The sequence below is a fragment of the Phoenix dactylifera genome, chromosome 5 (assembly GCF_009389715.1).
Source record: "Phoenix dactylifera cultivar Barhee BC4 chromosome 5, palm_55x_up_171113_PBpolish2nd_filt_p, whole genome shotgun sequence".
NCBI lineage: Eukaryota > Viridiplantae > Streptophyta > Magnoliopsida > Arecales > Arecaceae > Phoenix > Phoenix dactylifera.
The window spans coordinates 16680095-16700132 of NC_052396.1; the positions used below are offsets into that span (position 1 = coordinate 16680095).

Sequence of the window (20038 nt, forward strand, 5' to 3'; positions counted from 1 at the left end):
AGGAAGGAAACCAAACCGAGAAGAGAAGAGAAAAGAAGAGAGGAGGAGAGCGAAATTTTAGGAGACAAGAATCTTTCCTTATAAAAAAGCAGAGAGGGCGGAAAGGAACTCCACTACCCTCTGTTCCATTTCACCACTGAGTACGGTCTGAAACCCATCCGTTTTCTTCTCTCTCATATCTCTAGAGGGAAGAAGGGGAGAGCGGAATAGCTCCGGAAGTGTCCACGAATCTCTGCTTTTCTTCTCAAAGATTCGATCTTTTCGTCTCTGGTTGGTAGTTTAGGTGGGCGGGAGCTGCTGACGGAGAGCAGCTGGTGGACTGGAGCGGCGCTGCAATGGAGGCGGGGAGGTGAGGGAGGAGGAGGAGGTGCGGGGTTTGGCTTCTTGAGATCCGTCATGGGCTTAGGAAGTTTGATGTGAGTTGATATGAGTGGAGTTTGAGATCGAATTTGGACCATGTTGTTGGTCTTCTAGGAGAAAAGGAGAAGAGGAAGAAGAGGAGGCTCTTTCGCTTCAAGATGAACGCCAAGCGTGCCTATAAGCTACGTATCCTCTTATATCGTCCAACTTTTTTCTTGAATTCCTGCTAGGGTTTATTTGAAGTCAATCAGAAAGGCCCCTTTCGTGTTTGGGATTGAGATTTATGGTCCTTTGATCGGTCTACTTGTCTTTGCTTACAATTTTTTGAGAAAAGTTTTTGAATTAGTTATGGCGCATTAGATGATCTTTCGATTATAGAAAAAGTCTTTAATTTTATGGTAATTGTCATTAGTATGTAAGAAGTCTCTGGGCTATGGCCATTTGGGACTTTCAGGTTCGATTTGGGGGGAGTCTTAACTCGATTAAATCCAGAGGAGTTTGCAGCACATGCTTCCAATGTGAATTGCCTCAAGATTGGGAGGAAGACTTCGAGGGTTCTTTTCACTGGTGGAGAAGATCACAAGGTCAATCTCTGGGCTCTTGGCAAACCCAATGCCATACTGGTAGGATACTCTTTATTTCTTCCACCAGATTCCTTACTTTATTGGCGACTATATCTATTCACTTAGCTGGGGGATATGTTTTTTTTTTTTTTTGTGGTTTTGTTGAATGACTAAGCTGATAATGTGCAGAGCCTGTCGGGCCATACAAGTGCAGTTGAGTCTGTGAGTTTTGATTCTTCTGAAGTTTTATTGGCTGCTGGAGCAGCCAGTGGCACAATAAAGCTGTGGGATTTAGAGGAGGCAAATGGTAAGAACCAAAATTAATTTCCATAGTATGTGCAGATTGCTATTTATGATGAACAAAGAAGAACTTGGCACGTTGCTTTCTAATTGCTGGTTTTTTTGGCCTGCAGTTGTTCGCACTCTCACCGGGCATAGGTCCAATTGTATATCTGTTGATTTTCATCCATTTGGTGAATTCATTGCATCTGGATCGTTGGATACAAACCTAAAAATATGGGATATCCGAAGGAAGGGATGCATCCACACATACAAAGGGCACACCCGAGGGGTCAATTCCATTAGATTCACCCCAGATGGCCGATGGGTTGTTTCAGGTGGAGAAGATAACATTGTGAAGGTGTTGTATTGGGCTTCACCTTTTGTTCTGTGTCTCCTACTCAGGAAGTTGCAAAACCAATCTCAGGATTTATTGGCATCAGTGTGTTATCATATATCTGTTTCATTTTTCTTTTCTTTTTTCCTTTTTAAGGTGAATGCCATGTCATTTTGGCAAGAATTGCTGGCCATGTTTAGGAATTATGCCACTTTTTGTTCAATAAGCAGTTGATGGCATGATTAGAATTCTATTAATATGCTTTCATTCGATCTATCGTATTTTTGTTCTGAAATCTGTCTGAACAGCTCTGGGATCTGACGGCTGGGAAGCTCTTGCATGATTTTAAATGCCATGAGGGTCAAATTCAGTGCATAGATTTTCATCCTCATGAATTTCTTTTGGCAACAGGTTAGATTTATAATACAACTCTTCTATAATCGTTGTTTTTCTTTTCTTTTCTTTTTTAATCTCTGTTTCTTGTTTTAAGTTCATAGTACTGTTCAAGTGATAGCAAGAAGCAGCAACTAGGCTTTTATAAGTCAGTGAGTGGGAAGATTTCAAAAGTAAACCAACCCACATGGAAAGCTCATTCTATATGTGATGAGAATTCCTGATTCCTTATAGAACATTTTAATGACTTGCCATTTTGTGTTGGCAACAAGATAGCTTGAAGTCAATGCTCTTGCTGATGTTGATAAAGAATCATAAGGTTATGTCTGAATTAGGATGTTGGCCATGCATAAAGGATATGAGTTCAAAATTACATGAAAAATGACACTTGTAGGACAGTGGGCTTTTTTGAAAGACTTAAATGTCAAAAGAGTTTGGTTGTGTGGTAAAGAGGCTATCTAAAAAGGAAATTTTGTTTGAAGACATATTTAATTCAACAATTAAAAAACAGAAAATCACCACTCTAGATCCAACTTAGATGAACATCCGCATGAATCCTGTCGAAGTTTCAGAAATACCCAGCTTGTTGATTTATTAGATACAAAAATAGGAGATGACAAATAAACATTATTTTTATATATTTACCCTATTTGGTCACTAAAGTTGAGGAATCTATGGAACATGAGATCATATAAATTGACATGTGAGAGCCGAAAATCCATAATTTTTTTCTTAATAGAAGTAACAAAAATCTCATTTCTTTAGGTTTTATAGAATACCATGTCTTAGAATTTGGCGATTCTACCAAACACAATATGGTCATGCCTGTTCGCATGTTGGATTGTTTTGATTAAAAAATGTGAGATAAGAAAATGTGTAATTTTTATGTTGACAAAAATATAGTAGTTGGGTTGAAAAGTATGCTTTCACTAAGTACTTGCAATATTTGGGTCTAGTTCTGAAAATGGAAGACGAAGGAAAAATTAGATACAATTGAGAACAATATTGTTCTAATTATTGCTTAAATATGATTACACCATGCATGAAAAGTTGATGAAATGATTCTGGGACTATGAAAAACGTTATTACATTTGGAAAAAAATCTTTTGGGAAGGGCTGAGAAGGTTTGGGCAGGGTAGCACTGCAATAGTGTATTTTCAACTTCTTCTTGGATGGTTCTTAGCAAGGGCCTTTAGTCATCAGGATGCAGGTTTTGGGTCCTATGTTTGGAAGACACTATTGTAAGGAGTAAAATGAGATGTTTAATCACCATATCGTGTTGAATGTAGGTTTAATTTTGATAGGGAACTAGGGGTTATGGAATACTAGAAATTAGAGGTGGAAAGGCAGCAAGGGCTGTTGTTTATTTTTAATAAAATACAGATACCTTCATATTGACGAAATTTAGAAGGTCAAGCAGCTTTTCATGATGTCTTCAGATTTCAGTTGGATAGGAAATATGGAGATACTAGAAATTAGTGGGAAATTGTCTGATCTTCTTCCTTGCTAGCTAGTGATGTGGAAGCTTGGCTCTTCATGTGTATTTGACATTAAAAACCTGGTGCCTTTTCCATGATGTGATTTGGTGGGAAGTGTGGAACTGGAAACATGTGCGAGAGTTTAGGCAAATACTGCATATTGGTGGTGTTTACAGAAATCATTAGATTCAACACCCTGTTACTTGGAAGAGCTTCAAAATAGAGAGTGATTGCATGCATAAATACATGCATACATGCATGCATGCATGCAAGCATAGACACTTCATCCATCTAACACCCCAAATATTGTGGAGGAATGCCGGGAGACTAATGACCCCATTTCCTTAAAATACTTCTTTATATGGAACTAGAAGGTCTAATGATTTGAACATTGTTTGTAATCATTATTGCTACATTGATAGATTATTAATGCTCTTCCCCTTTTCCTCCATCAAACTTTTAGTTGGACCATTCACTCATTGTAAGATAATGAGTTAATGTTGACATTTGGATAATAATAACTTGATGTTGTAGTTTGTTATGTGATTTTGGAGCAAAATGGTGGCAAGCCACCTCACACTTCATTGATAAATGTAATGAGAAAATAGAACATACAAGAAAAGAAACAAAAAAAGCTAAAACCAAAATTAAAAAAAATGAAGAGAAGGAGAAGAAAGAATGGAGAAGGCAGGAGACATATCTAATCCAAACATCAAAAACCAACCTCTGAACACCCATTTACAACTTGGATAGGCCTTCACCCATCATAAGACTAGTCTATTTATTTTGTTGACGATCTTCGATAATCTTGTATCATGAAACTCCATGGTGGGAGTCACCACTGGGGAGGAAAATTGCCTTCTCTGTATGATGTATACTTGGATTCAACGTTGCTTCCTCTTAACTCCACTTAACACTCAACTGTTCTTCCTAGTCTCTAGTATCACAATATCATTGGCATTACCATGGAAGGCTGGGCCTCATACTCTGGTTTCGGACCTTGTCTTTTTTCTCACTCTTCATTTGTTGCAACCCACATCACCTCTCACTAAGGACTCGTTTGGTTTACGAGAAGAATTTTTTTTCACTAGAATATTTTTTTTAGGAAGTTGATGCTTGGGTATATGATGCCTGGAATGACCATAAGAAAGTGGCATATTCCAGAGTGCCTTATGCTTGGTTGAGTATTTACTTTCTTAGGAAAGTTATGTAAAATACCTATTATGCTCTTAATAAAAGGAAAGACATTATCGCATTCTATTTAAAAGCTTAAGGGCACTTTTGAAAAAAAATTATCCTAATTTTCAGCTGGTGGGAATTGGACTTTTCCATGTCCTACATGGATTTTTATTTTTCATAAAATGTGGGAATCTTATTCCCATTTTTTCATCTCTCTTCTTTGAAAACTTCAACCAAACATGAGGCATTTCTTCATTTTCCATTGACCACACTTTTTCTTCTCTTCCCACGAACCAAACGAGTCTGGAGCGTTTTAGTTGCACCCAAGTCCAAAGTTTCCATCATCCTGGATGCTCAATCTCCAAAAGGAGCATAGAGATGCTTGCAATCTTGGAGGTCTAATTTCACATGGTGGGCCTAAACCTATTGGAGAGGGCCTTGTTAGACTGCAGGTCTCCAAACTATTCGAGAATTCAAAATTTGAAGTCTCTTTAAGCTTATCCCATGATCTGGTTGTCCCATAACTGTGATAGTCTAAGCCTATTGATCCAATTTGCTGTACGCTAATCTTGTTAGCTATTAGTCACTTCCTAATGGAATCAAGTATAGGAGCCTGACAGGAGCCAGGAGTTATCATCTTCACGATTATTAGGTTTTGCACCAACTTTGGTGAGGCCAAATCCGAGGGATTGCCTGTCTTATCCGCTTTCGAGGAAGAAGCAATTGACTAGACTTTGACTCCACTAGCCATTCCAACCAAGGCTCTCTTCGTCTCCAGAGTAGAAGGTCTAGTGCCCAGAACAAGCAAAAGAACTTGGTACAATGGATTGCCTTGGGTGTCCATCTCCAGCTATCAAAAAGCTCAATCAACAAGAGAGAAGAGAGAAAGAAAGGGAAAGGGAGAGGGAGAGGGAGAGGTGGAAGTGGGAGGGCAAGAGAGGTGATGTGAGGACCCACACAAGCATGTGTTTAGTCCCACAATGTGTGTGCATTGAGGAGGTTATTGGTACTTAGGTAAGGATTGTGATGGCTTAGTTAGAGCCCAGTCTACTTGACTGGCCCGATCTGGATGTTGGACCCATGCATCTGTCGCACACAATGAGCAGTAATAAACTCCCGATAAGAGTCTGCTTTCCCATCTGAAGTAGGCGACTCCTAGTAGAAATAAGAGACCTAGGGCTACTAGAACTCTCCTAGGCTTGCTAGAATCCTAAGTCACCCTTTAAATAGGAAGCTCCTTTCCACCGTGACCCTCTACCACAGGCACCGTGCCTCTTCCTCTCTTCTTTCTTTCTGTTTCTCCCTCTTTCTTCCTTCAAACTCACCGTTTTCTAGCATTGTGCCCATCGAAAATCGAGGCTAGAGAATGCCACTGGAACCAAGGTTTGGCAGAATTTTAGTTCTTTAGTTGGTTATGAATTTGTAGCTTAGTAATTTTCTAAATATTGAGGATTATGGGTTTGGTATTTATGTTTGGATTTAGTTGCTTTGAACTGGTGTTTACTTTGTTATTTAGTGGATGATGAAGTTGGACTTTTAGTTATTATATTTTGTTTGAGATGGATTTGGAAGCTAAATGTAATGATTGGCTTTGTATTATCGTGGGTTGCATCTCTCGGTAGCATGGCCGTGTTATATCCTGGATTTGGGGCGTGACAAGAATAATGATCCATAGTAATATTTAATAACCTTATGGTTAACCCTTTTTGGGCGAGGTCCTAGATCATTACAAATGATATCAGAGCCAGCCTAGCCTATGGCTTATGTGGCCAGGGGACATTGTAGCACGGGCTCTTTTGGGGCTAACCATGAGCCAGTCTTGGTGTTTATGATTGAACTATTTTCATGACAAGAAAACCGGAGATTAAATAAGAGGAGTATGTGAGAACCTATGTGAGTGTATGCTTAGTCTCACCTCAGGTGTGTGTTGGGGGAGGTCTTGGATACTTTGGTATGCCAAAGATCTTAATTAATAACCTTTGTTGGCCCTTTTCGGGTGAGGACCTAGGTCATTATAGGCATTGGGGGGATTTGGAGAAGAGTGAAGGATAGGGAAAGGGCCAGAGGTGGAAGGGGGGAAGAGAGGAGAGGGGAGAGGAAGGGAGGTAAAGGAGGGGCAAGAAGAGAGGAGAGGGAAAGGGAGAAAGGTGGGTGAGGGTGGGGGTGAGAAGAGGAGAGTGAGGAGAGGGGGAGAGGAATAGAAGGGAGAAGGAGAGGGGGAGGCGCCAATGAGGGAGGAGAAGAGAGAAGGAACAGAGAGAGGTGGATGTTATGTGTTTTATTTAGCTATTTCTTAGTGTTAATAACATTAAGCTTCATTTTATAAGTTAGATTTGTTTTGTAGCTTGATATCTCTACTTGTTATTGCCTGATCTTACCTACAAAATCACAATTACTGTACCGTCAACATGCCACAAACAATGGTGGTTGGCATTATATACTTGTAATCTTGCACACAAAGCATTATTTATATTGAAAGTCTAGCACATGCATATCTACTGAATTTGAGTTGGTTGGTCCTTGAGAGTGTTTTTAATAAGAGATTTGCAGTTTGTTCATCAATCTAACAAACTTATGATGATACACAACATTGTATACAAAACTTGGTCTTATTTCAATCAAGTACAAATCTTACCTGCAGAGAATCAATTTTCAGATTATACATGCTTTTAGTGTTTTTTTAATAATTTTGTTTATCATCTATTTCGAAAAACTGTATAGGTTCAGCTGACAAGACTGTTAAATTTTGGGACCTTGAAACTTTTGAGATGATTGGGTCATCAGGACCTGAGGTATCACTTTTATAACAAATCTTTAAATGCATCATTTTTTGAAAATTTCTAACTGAACTCCGTGGTAAAGATTATTGTTTGTTGGTGTTCTGTTCTTATTGTTATTTTGATTATCATCACCCATCAATTTCCGTAACCATAGAGCTGCTCTGTAATTTATGTATGTCAAAATTTGCGATTACCATTAGTTAAGGTCTATCATCAAACTGCTTTCTACATACGATAGTCTTCTTCATGTGTTTGTCTTTATTATAATACCACTATTTGTATGAAATTAATTATTATTATTAATTTTATGAGCAATATACCAATAGTATATCAAAGTACAAAGTCCTTATAATGTTATATATTATATATTATCATATTATTGACATAATTATATTACCATATTACTATAGTTCTGCACTATTATTGTGAGATTGTGCTATTACATTGTTACATAATTTCAATTAGGGTATGCCGTACTGGTCTGGACGAACCGATCCGGGTTGGGACTGGTACTGAATCAGCATGGGATCCAGTACCGGGAGCTTTTCTTTAGAAAATCAGCCGGTACGACTGCCGTACTGGTACGGGACCGGTACGTACGGGTTGCCACCGATATGCCGACCGATACTAGTACGGCGGACCTTGATTTTAATGATATATATTTTGTTTATTTTATATAATATAATTATTAGTAATTATCAAATAATATCACAGCAGTAGCTCATAATTATATTTCTATTTTAAAATATTATTATTGAATGTGTTATATTAATAACATTATCATTGTATTGCTGGATTATGAAATTATTAAGTAGCTATAACAATGTCAATATACTGTACAAGAAAGTAACAAATCTCATAATTATATACTATAATGTTATTATTACATTGCCTTATTTTAAATTATGTCATAATATAATTAAATAAATAATATATGAATTTGGCAATAATAATATTAAAGTTACATATTATGATTATTATATCATTATATAATATTATAATAGTATATCAAACTTAGTCTTATTGCTTTGATGCAGCAACTTGCCTACCTATTTGCTGTAATTCTATCCGTGGTCATGTTGATTGTTGGCCAACTTTTTTTACTTGGGCCCATATATGTAATGCCCATTACTTGTTTAATATTGAACTATGGGAAACCAAACTCTGGATTTTAATTAGTTGCAATAACTAGAATTTTAGCAAGTTTGGTTATGTGAAACCATCACTTTGATTATATCCTAACAAAATAATGCATATGCACTTTGATTATGCATAGATATAAGCCATATCATGTCTTAGTGCATGTACACCTTACCAATCTCCACTAATACAAGAATCCTTGTTTGCATGCATGTCTCTTGCCATCTCAATATAATAGAATTAAGATAATGAAAAAGTTCATTTTATGCTATCTCCTTGCCATCAAGTTATATTGGATTCTTGGTAGTTCTAAGTTGGTATTTTGTATTGATTCATCTTGAGGTTCCCTTTTGGCCAATCCATTCCTCTATAGTCCTGTTTTAACATTTAATATGTCATTGTCCAATGTATGAACATAGAATTTCCTCATGTAACATACAGAAGATTGCTGCAAATTGTAAGAATTTGTTAAATCCATGACTTGGCCTTCTGAGTAGTTCTCCAATCTTCAAAACTGGGGCTTACTATATCATAGATACTAGTTTTCACAATTCAGACTGGTTATCATGCCCTTAGATGTGTCTTTTATGTTGTCAAGGGAGCATGACTATGACTCTTACATTCAGGCCCTTCTCCATTAAAGTCAGGTATCGGTATCCATCTCGGTCTAGTCTCGAGTTTGTACGGTACCAAGATGGACTGCAATAGTTGGAACGAGCATTAACAACAAGAATGAAGAATAAAAAGAAAAAAAATGGTTTGCCGGGGATGTGAGGCCATTCCAAGTGTCAGGACATAACTATCCTAGTCTATCCATGTTAGGATGGATCGAGATCATGTTATGCCGTACCGTGACAGTACCAGACGTACCGTATCGGTTTGGTACCGGTACGGATGGCATACCGATACTCCGTACGCCAAAAAAATCCACACCGTACCATACCGACACTATGCTAGTGTGGCACCGGTATGGGGTCTAACACAAAGACGGTGAACGCTGATCGAGATGGATTAGGATGACCTAGTCTAGAGGAGCATGAGGTCCCAGATGCATCCCAGGACCAGGTTTCTCTCTGGTCTAGAGGATACTACTTGAATGGAGCTGACAGACTGGTTACATCAATCATCTCGTATGCTCCTTTTTCTGTCTTTTGTTATCAGTTGTGTCTAATTCTGGTCTTTTGGTATCTCTTCCATTATTTTTTTTTCAGATTAGACCATCTTATAACAGCCATGGAGATTGCACTTACTAGTTTAGTGTCTGACCATTGATTTCTCTATTTTGTTTGTGATTTGGTGTCATTAAATGATGTTTGAACGTTATTATGGTATCTGCTATCAGGACTGTAGCCTGTTGCTTTTATATATTGTACTTTCTAAGCAGCATGACTTCAAAAATTATGGACCTTCTAACTTCAATTACAGACCAGCAGTGTGCATTCCATGACTTTTAACCCTGATGGGAGGACACTATGTTGCGGATTGCATGAAAGCCTGAAAGTGAGTTCCCTTGAAGTAAGCTTGTTAGTAAGCAGAGCATTTTACTCTTTTTCAAATAGTGTTACTAATTTTACTTCCAGGTTTTATCATGGGAACCAATAAGATGTCATGATGCAGTGGAAGGGGGATGGTCTAGATTGTCAGATCTGAATGTCCATGAGGGCAAACTTATTGGATGCTCTTATAACCAAAGTTGTGTTGGAGTATGGGTTTACGACATCTCGGTATGGTCTGAGTCTCTTCTTTATGAAAATTTATGCATGTTCTAGTTTTTGTCATGCTGAAAAAATAGATATTTAATCTTAAAAAGTAACTTATGATGTGTAATAGCTGAAATTTTGAATTACAGCGCATTGAGCCATATGCAAGGAGCAGTGCTGCTAGATCAAATGGCCATTCAGGATCAGAATCCAATGCCCGTAGTATTGAGTCCCTGAAAACTAACAGCAATATCAGGACTACTATGGGAAGGTTATGTGTTTCACAAAATTCAGTAAACAGTTTTAAGACTAGTATGGGAAGGTTATCCGTTTCACAAAATTCGCAAACTGTAGCTGAGGAGACTAAACCTTTAATTTGTAGGTTATCTGTTTTTTGCCCTTTTACTTTTGCTTTGTTTTATAATTTATTTAGATGATTTAGGAACAGTCTTTTTAATTATTTTTAAAATAAATTTGCTAAACTTGTAGCTACTGGAAGTTGCCCTGGTACTCACCGCAGAACTGGATTAAGCTCCATTCTGAAAATGGCTGCAGCAAATTCAGTTACAGCACTGGGTGCTACAGTGTTAAAGAGAAGTTCATCAAAGTCCCATGGAACAACCAATCTTCAGAACCTTAACAAGTCTGATGTGGCACCTGTAATTGCCCCCAGTGCTACTAACTCAAGAGCAGATCTGGTTTCTGACTCTAGAAAAGAAACAAATGATGTGATACCTGTTGTTGTGCCCAAAGCCAGCTCAAGAATGGATTTGGCTCCTGATCCTAGAAAAGACACTGGCAATGTGGCACCTATTATCGTCCCTAGAACTAGCTCAAGATTGGATTATGGTGCTGATTTTAATAGGGAAACTGGAACTGGAAGGGCACTGACATTTGCCATTGAATCACAGGCGATTGATTTACAAAAATTGTCAAATAACAGAGATGATTCAGAGGGAACAATTATAGGATTAGATTCTGGACCCATGGGCAATAAGAGTATTGAATTAAATGAAACTGTAGACTGCAATCTCCTTTCTGCTGTCAATGGCTTTGATAAAACATCTGCTGGCAAAAGGAACCTAGAAGATGTTCAAATAATTAGGGCTGGGAAGGCTGGAGAAAACCTATCAGTCGAGCCAAATCCCAGTTACTCATTTCAAACTTGTGAGTTCAGATTCTCAGAATTACAACAAATATGTTATTTGACTATAAATACTACTTTTGACATATTCTTGCTTGATTAATCTCTACTGCCTGTCCTCCTATTGCAATGCCTGATTTCAATTTTTGTTTGTACTTCTATTGTTAGGTTTGAGACCATGAAATGGAGTTGCAAATGCTGTTAACTTAGCTATTTGTCAGGATTCTCATACACTATCTTTTTTTATCATTAGATATCTGTCTCATACATCTTCATGAAAATGCCCTTTTAATTATGCACCAAAAGTTGACATTCTTACAACTAGAAGTTAAATAGTCTTTGCCTATACTGAGGTTTTACCATGTCATTCTTTAGCGTGGCTTTTGTTATTGTTGTCAATTTTGTTCTATTTGATTCCATGCTCACTTACACACACTATAATGTCAAATCTGTTTGGAGGATGACTTTGGTTTGGTGTCTGAAATAGTACATTCTTGAATTCCATTGACCGTTCTTTTCTTTTTTCATTTTCTTTTTTTTTTATAAACTGGGCTAGAATTCTTCATCTGAATCTATTGTCATGGTTTTATCTTTGATCTCATTCCTTTGACAGAGATCTCAGCCTCTAGTCACAACACCATCTATGCTTTGTTTGTGCATGACGTCACTATTCTAGTATTTTCTGCTTTTAGCTACTCTTATATGATATTATCCACCTTTATAATGCCATCACTTGCACTGATTTTCTTTATGGTTGAAAAGACATACCCTTTACCATGTATTTTGATTTCAAGAGTTTGTTTCTCCTATTAATATTTTGCATAGAGGAATCTTATATTGATTTATTAATATATTATGACAAGTTTTTTCTTTCCACTTATTGGTGTTGTGCCGTGCTAGTGCTTGGTATTCACTGGCCAGATCGACATGTGCTGGCACACGTGCATGGGCATGCTGCCTGCCATGTGCTGGTCTAGGCCTGCACAATATGGTCCAGCCGTGCTAGCCAGCACTTTAATCCTCGGATGGCATGCTTATGGTCTGGTAGTAGAGAAACCCTTTGGTATTGGGTCCTGCAATTGCATGCAAGAATATTATGTTATTTTGAAAAGCAAATTGACATTTATACCAAGATTTCTTCCTGCATGTTGTGTAGAGTGTCTTTAACAAAAAAAAATAGTTGAATCAAAGATATTTTTTCATTTTTCGTATTAGATGATGCTAGAGTAATTAAACAAAGGGATACAAGCTCTATGGAAGTTCTGAAAGGAGGTAAGTTTGGATTCTTATTAATTAAAACTTGGAAAATTTAGTTTTTTCATTCTACATTTATTTATTCCAAAGACTGTACAGGAAGAACACGATCACTTGTTGCAAGTTGGGAAATGAGGGAACTGTCTCCTAGTTATGAAGGTCCAACACCCAATAATTTCTATGAAAACATGTCTGCTTCTAGCATCAGTTTTACTTCGGTATGGCATTCATCCTCATGTCTTGTTTTTTTTTTATAATGTGACAGTGCTTCTTTTAACAGCCTCTCTACATAATATTTTGAATACTGTATACCATATACCTGGAAGGAAATTCTTAAAATTATCCAGTTACTTAGTTCAAGTTTTACTTCACTTTGTAAGTCTATTAAAGGTTTTCATTCTTTTTCTTTTTGCTTTTTGTGAGGTTATGCAAATCACCTATTTTGCAAGGTTCCTCTAGTAATAAATTGTTGACTTGGCTTGTATGTTGTATCCTTTATTCTAGCCCGGCTTTTTATTATTTGGTATCACCTACATATATATAAAGAAAAGCATATTTTGAAAGAAGAGAGAAACTGTAGAGTCATTTTTTGAGTAACAAAATTATGATGTAGAGAATTAAAAGTTAGTAGTCCCTCCCCCTCAATTTTCTTTACATACAGATATTGTTCAATTATTATTGCACTTCAAGCAACATTGGGTGCCACCCACCCTTGCATAAAAGAATAAGATATGCGAAATGGAGTCGGCATAATATACCTTAGTACAACAGGAGCACTTTTCTGTTGTTAGGTAGATGGAGAGTCCAACATAGAATGACTTGATATTCATTGTCGGAATTGATACAAAAGTTTAAGACTTTAAGCCATTAGGTTTTGAGCCCAAGTATGGATATACCGTTCCTTCTCACTCTATTTAGTCGATGTGAGATTATCCGCATACATGATTTTCAGCAATTGCCCCTTCACATGTGGACCTATCACTTTGACTTTCCCTCGAGTTGGATCCACTACTCACAAGTCCTGCACCTTATTGTTCTTTTTGAGTGCACCATGTGTTATTGCTCGAGCTCAACTTGCAAGTGTCATGCGATATCGCTTTCCTAGAGCCATGCTTTAGCTGACTCTTACAAGAGTTGACTCTTCCAAGAACCATGTCTTTTTTCAAGGCTCTTTCATAATTCGCCTCAGTACCACTCCATTGAGAGCTTGCGCTCTAACCTAGTGCCTTGCTTCATCAAGTGTCAGCTTATTATGTCGTAACCACATTTATATCATGACTCCACTCTAACAGCTCATGTGCTACTTTATTCTTCACAAGAGCAACCACTGTGTTGCTTTTATTGCTTGGAGAGTTGTCCAATATTTTAATGCCTCTGGATCTAATACCATTTCTACATCCAAAGAACCACCACGTTTCTTCTACGCATGATATAGACATGCTTGTCTAATGTGACTATACTCCTTATAGTAATAGCTCTGCATCTTGCTCTTATCTCTAGACTTGTGTCTTGATTGTGCACTACCAAATCCTCTCTCTTGTGATTTTCCTCTCATCACCAACGCATTAGTAGGACCCCATGAATAGTTTTCCTTTGATCCTTTATAGGGAGCAATATTGGCACCATAGAATCCATATTGAGGACTGACACACCATTTAAGTTCATAATTAGACCATCCTAGGAAGCATGTCGAACTAAGCAATACAACAGCTTTCTCCTGATTACTGATCATGACCTCAACTGCCACCAACTAGCTAATCAAACTGATAAGGAGCTTTCGCAATGAAGCTCCCCCTGGCTTGTTTGCTATTATTTTTCTATCAGTTTATTCAGCTATTCTTGCGATTATAAATTGCTTCCCATTATGTTGTGACTGGAATGTAGTCTAGATGATGGATGGGGATCCTGAGTGAGATCTGTCAGCTTCTCGTAGTGTCATTACACAAATGGTGTCGGATCTCATCCCATGCCTCCTTGTTCCCCAGCCAGGATCTCCACAGCCCTCACCATCCTGCAACATATTGTGATTGGTGATTGCAATATGTGGCAACATAAATTGGTTCCTGCAATTGGAAGGTGTGGCATCCATGTTGAACATCTCAAGCTTTAGATTTTGTATTTTGCTGCATGTATCTATCTTTGGAGATCATGTTGTTTGTACACCAACTATTTTAATATATGGATTGAAAAATTTACATTTTCTTGTTTTATCTGAGGAATGCTGATTCTTCTTTGTCTATCAGTCAAATGCTTATCCCCTTTTTTCTATTTTGTAGCTAACTGTGCTTCAAAATTCTCTTCTTACTAGATGATTATCGTCAAAGTGCATTTGCTGGTTGCAGTATTCTTATGTGTAGTATTTGCTCGTTTGTTTCAATGTTATAAACAGAGAGGGTGCCTTTCATCAGATCAACAGGAAACATTATCTGCTAGTGATGAGGATGCTATTGCTGATTTGGTGGAACAGCACAAACAATTCCTAACCTCTGCGCAGTCACGGTTGGCAAAATTACAGGTGATTTATATGTGATTTAAATTTAGTTCTCTGGCAGATGTTTAGAACAAAAACCATAATGTAATCAGCCCAACAAGCTCCTTCCCATCTATATGGCTTGTTGCCTTTCGAGAAATTGAATACAATTATCTCCAGTCAGAGGGTTTTTGAATTGACTCTCAACTTAATATCATGAAGCTTTCTTGATTTTTGACCAAGGCAACTAAGGCCAAGGGAGAGGCCTGCCATAAATTTTTACAGTCCGATGGCAGGAAGGGAACCTAGCTTATTGATTGTGCAACACAGTCTAGTTAGCCAAGGAAGAATCCTTCTAGATCCCCCATACTTGGAATCATATTCATTTCTGCATGTGATTTATGAAATCACTTTCATTTCCAAGGAAGATATTATAAGTCTAGATTCACATAAGATCCAACAAAGAACTAAATAATCAATTTTCATATTACAAAAAAAAGCATAGCCAACAAAACTTGTTCCATGTTTTTTAACTTCACCTATTTAATGTTCTCTGTATGTAATGGGAAGCTGAGCTATTCATATGGAGATATTAATATATTCATCCATAGGGAACTTTTCTGTGTTCAGTACCATCACATTATTTTTAAATAAAGTGATAATTTTGTTCTCTAGGTAGATTATTCATTATAAAATATTCTTCAATTGTCGAGAGATTTATCAGATTAAAGATTATTGATGAAACAAATAACTCTTTTGGAATCACATAGCAAGTGATTGTTTTCTTCTTCACTTTTTATATGTTTTAACTTGCTCTTTTGCTTGAAGCAAGGTTGATTTAGAAAAATTATACCTGGGTTCTTCCCTCCAGCATGTTTTGAAGTGAGAACCTAAAACACCATTAGAAGGCTAGAAGCTGTTTTTGGAAATGGAAGTTCTTCGTAACGGTTAGTTTGTTGACAGGGTATTTATTCACCTTATCTTGCTGTTGGCCAAGATTATATCTTTAATCTTAACATAGTTTACCCGGATAGACGGTAACTGATGTCTTTGATGATATGAAAACTGTCACTGCCATCTCTTTACTGGCAGGAAGAACTCAGATTTTTAGGTGGATGTGCAATCAGCTTCCTATTGTGCTCTTTAAGATTTAAAATAGTATCTAATTGAAAAGAAGAGAATCTGTATAAGAAGCTTGTTACCTGAGTAGGAAAACCATTTTGTGAACTATGTAGATGTATGAATATTGCCTTGACTTTCCGATTGAAGTCAGATGAAACAAAACTAGTCTGTTACATCAGGTTGTAATTTTACCCTTTCCATGAAGTTTTCATGCCTTTCTATGTCAACAATTATTGTCAAAAAGGCAACCCTGAAACATATATTTCTTGTTAATATATCAGGAGACCACTTGAGTGATGATGACAAGTGAACTTGAAGACTATTATTTTTTATGCAGAAATGCTGCGAGCACACAGGATTGAGTGGCGCAGGAATAGTAATGGCACCATCTTGTAGCTTTGGAGGATGGTAGTAGTCTTGTAACTGTATTTGCAACTTTCATTTAGACATCTAACCCATCAATCTTCTCGATTGTTGGGGGCTAACTAGCCTGAATTTTGTCCCACGTTTTCATGCCATACTTTACTTGGATCTTGGATAATGGTCTCTCTGGTTGGTGCTTCTACACTCTTCTACACCTTAGACACATTAGTGCTATATTGTTATGTGCTTATATTGTACCCACTAGTTTTCCCTGGAGTATCCTTGTTAGCACAACGTGCTACAGGAAGATAAGTCATAGACATGGCATGAGAAGCAAGAGGTAGAGCGAGAGGAAGAGACAACATAAGGAAAGTTCGCATCATATTTAGGAATCAGAATGATCCAAAACTTACCAATTATATTATCCATATTCCAAGTATTTGGGATTATTGTGATCCGACACTGGGATGCTTGCATCCAACTCTGGTACCTGAGTCCATCTAGCATAAGTACCATTAATACTATCATGTCTTTATTGGAAGTAATAAATTATCGACTGCTACCTGGATCTTTTTTGTACTTCAGTTTACTATATTTCATTTCTTTATCTGTATAGGATAGTTATGACATACCTTCTTGATTGCTGACTCTCCATCTTTTGTGACACCTGTGTGCCATATTCTTCTTTGTTGTATCTTTGAAATCTAGACATTACGAGCTTTACTGTCTTGGCATTTGTCTTAGCTTTTTTGCTATTTTGCACATTTCTGTCATTGTTTCTAAACTAGTTGGGGACTAGGCATCATTTCCAAGCATCAAGTTGCTAGTTATACTGAAGAAATATCCATTCCAGTGCATATATCCTGACATGGAAATGTACGATAAATATATGCCAGCTGCCAGAATATTGACTGGCTTCCTGTTAATAGTAGTAACTGATATTACTCTTGACTTTCGCATAAATTCAGATATTCAATCTGAGAGCTCCATAGAATTTGACGGAGATAAAGCCTTGCATTTTACGACACACAATTTATAGCTTGTTCTACCACAAAATTGATAGCTTGTTCTACATAAATCATATATACTCTTTTTTGCCATTTTATTTAATCTAGAGGATTACTGCTTTAATTTATCCTAACATGGCGAAAATGGCTTGTGCCAGTGGTTTCAAACATTGAAATAGGAACGTTAATTCATCGTGCAAACTTAAAATACACAAGCCTTAGTAACTATCTTTATGGAGGAGCACTATCTTCTTTGCTTTCACTCTGATTTTATTACTTTTCATATTCACGCTAGTATTTCAGTCACCCAACCTTATGTAAAACTTGCAGGTAGTTCGCCAGTTTTGGGACAGAAATGATGTCAAAGGTGTCATCAATGCAATGGAGAAGATGTCCGATCATGCTGTAGGCGTTCTATGGAGGTTTTCAGCTTTGTTGGTTCAATAGGAGCACATGCTAACATCATATCATGTAGTGCAGGTCTCTGCTGATTTAGTCAGCATTCTGATGGAAAAAGGTGATGCCATTACGCTGGATCTTTGTACATGTTTCCTACCACTCCTCACAGGCCTTTTGGGGAGCAAATTTGAGAGGTACTTTCGTGGTGTTTTTTTTGGTTTTTTGTTTTATGTAGAGACCAAGGTCCGCCGTACCGATGTATAGCCTCCCCATATTAGGTAATACCATACGGTACCAAATTGAGACTCGGTAAGGGGGTGTATTGATATTTATTGGCATAGTACGAGTATGGGATTCAGTGCCGAGATGGCAAATTTTGATAACGACTATTTATTTTGTACTTTAATCTAATGTCGGGCTTCATGACATGATTTATGTTGACAAAAATGGCATGATCCGCTTTGATCCCAAAAATCCCAATACCCCCCCTCCCTCCTCCCAAAAAGAAAATCTCTTGCCCTTCTTTTTTACTGAAGATTTCCTAAAAGAAATCCAAAACCCTATTAATCTATGAGGCAGTCTTGAAAGTTAAAAATTAATAGATTCCAATCAACATGTTTCTTCCTGTTTCAAATTTCATTTTCTTGCTTCTGCATAGCATATATCTGCTACTTGAACTTCCATACTCTCTCTCTCTCTCTCTGTTCTTTTTTACCATTTCAGCTCAATATAAACTGATCGCTATGTTGATCATATATTTCAATATAGCAATGTTGTTTGGCAAGTCGTGTCCATTTCCCATGAAACGTGTCCTGCATGCTTACGGTGTTAAATTCTCAGACATACAAGCATTTCTTTGGAGATGCTGCTGAAGCTTATCAAAATCTTCGGTCCTGTAATCCACTCAGCTCTATCAGCTGTTCCATCTGTTGGTGTTGATCTTCAAGCAGAGGAAAGGTACTTCTGTAACTGTTTTTTTTTTTTGTTTCACGTGTCGCAATTAATCTGCCACTAATTCATGTGTTTAATCCAATTTTTGCTCCATGCCAGGCTGAAAAAATGTAGATCATGTTTTATTGGGTTTGAAAAGGTCAAACATATTCTCCCTTCTCTCACAAGGTGAGTTGTCATTGTGGCTGCAAATACCCCTGATTTTTTGTCTCTTTTTCAAAACATGCATTCCTATAGAAAATCCCTCCTTTTATGTACAACATTTTATTGGCAATAAACTACAGTATTTTTTTTTTTCTTCCATTTCACAGAAGAGGAGGGTCTGTTGCAAGGTCTGCGCAGGAGCTGAACCTTGCTCTTCAAGGGCTTTGAATGACCGACAGGCATATATACGTAGAAACATATGATTACACATTCTTTTGCTCGCTCGACCCACCACCCTGTAAAGATTGCTGCGGTCGGAGAAGCCTTTTTTTTCTTGCAGCAGGGGTACGTTTTCGACGTGCTAACCGACAGCTTCAACTACGAATCCGAAAATGGAAGGCATGGCAGGTGGGGACGTCGTACCAACTACATGGCACCAGCAGAGATAAAAAGGACAAACACAAAAAAGATTTGTTTGATCTAACGTGTAGAATGCCAGCCGCTAGCGGAGAGAGCCCTTGACAAGTGCTGTCCCATGGCCTACGATTTGATATTTAAAGCATATTCTGTACCGACGTTTGTAACGATTTGTTTGCATTAGAGCCTGTGTTCGGTCCATGGCAACATTGGATTACTTAGGTGGACATTCTGTTGCTCTGTCCTTATGCACCTAGATTGTATAACTGCAGCTGCTACAGAGAGAGAGAGAGAGAGAGAGAGAGAGAGAGAGAGCATTAGAGTTGCTACCAGCATTATTGGTTTCCCACGTCAGCGTTGATTAATTTATCAAAAACATCGACGTTTGAGTATTCTTTTGTGATTCTGTGCGGATGGGGTGGGGTGTTTTACCTGTTTCTTCTTTCTTTCTTTCTTTTCTCTGCCTGTTCTCCTTCCTTTTTCTTGGTTTATGTTCTTCTTCTCTACGTTTCATTATCCTAATGAGCTCAGTTGAACCTTGCTCAACTCTCTCTCCTT

The 20038-nt window shown here is 37.6% G+C and overlaps 1 protein-coding gene across 3 annotated transcripts; it reads left to right on the forward strand.

The window, feature by feature from the left end:
* The first annotated feature begins 15 nt into the window (after positions 1-15).
* Positions 16-19872, forward strand: LOC103696578 (katanin p80 WD40 repeat-containing subunit B1 homolog KTN80.4-like). 3 transcript variants are annotated; one of them, XR_602442.4, is made up of 18 exons: positions 18-546; positions 853-983; positions 1113-1230; positions 1337-1563; positions 1848-1950; positions 7311-7381; positions 9935-10009; positions 10090-10233; positions 10359-10587; positions 10699-11376; positions 12569-12625; positions 12707-12825; positions 14997-15122; positions 17900-17974; positions 18045-18162; positions 18809-18925; positions 19019-19087; positions 19231-19872. XR_602442.4 is itself a non-coding variant. In XM_008778286.4 (18 exons), exons 1-18 carry the CDS (start codon positions 519-521, stop codon positions 19289-19291), a joined length of 2541 nt encoding a protein of 846 aa, XP_008776508.1. In that variant the 5' UTR covers positions 21-518; the 3' UTR covers positions 19292-19872. The 3 variants fall into 3 exon arrangements, 2 of the variants coding, with proteins under 2 accessions (XP_038982812.1, XP_008776508.1); XM_008778286.4 differs by having other exon boundaries at positions 21-546; positions 18050-18162; XM_039126884.1 differs by lacking the exons at positions 17900-17974; positions 18045-18162; positions 18809-18925; positions 19019-19087; positions 19231-19872 and adding an exon at positions 16537-17882 and having other exon boundaries at positions 16-546.
* The last annotated feature ends 166 nt before the right edge of the window (positions 19873-20038 follow it).

What these genes read in the sequence shown, in the direction of transcription:
- LOC103696578 (XM_008778286.4), top strand. Translation starts at nt 519, where the DNA reads ATGAACGCCAAGCGTGCCTATAAGCTAC. An exon ending in TGAATTTCTTTTGGCAACAG is followed by an intron (nt 1,951 to 7,310) that starts GTTAGATTTATA and finishes AAAACTGTATAG; the next exon opens with GTTCAGCTGACAAGACTGTT. An exon ending in CAGTTACTCATTTCAAACTT is followed by an intron (nt 11,377 to 12,568) that starts GTGAGTTCAGAT and finishes TTTTCGTATTAG; the next exon opens with ATGATGCTAGAGTAATTAAA.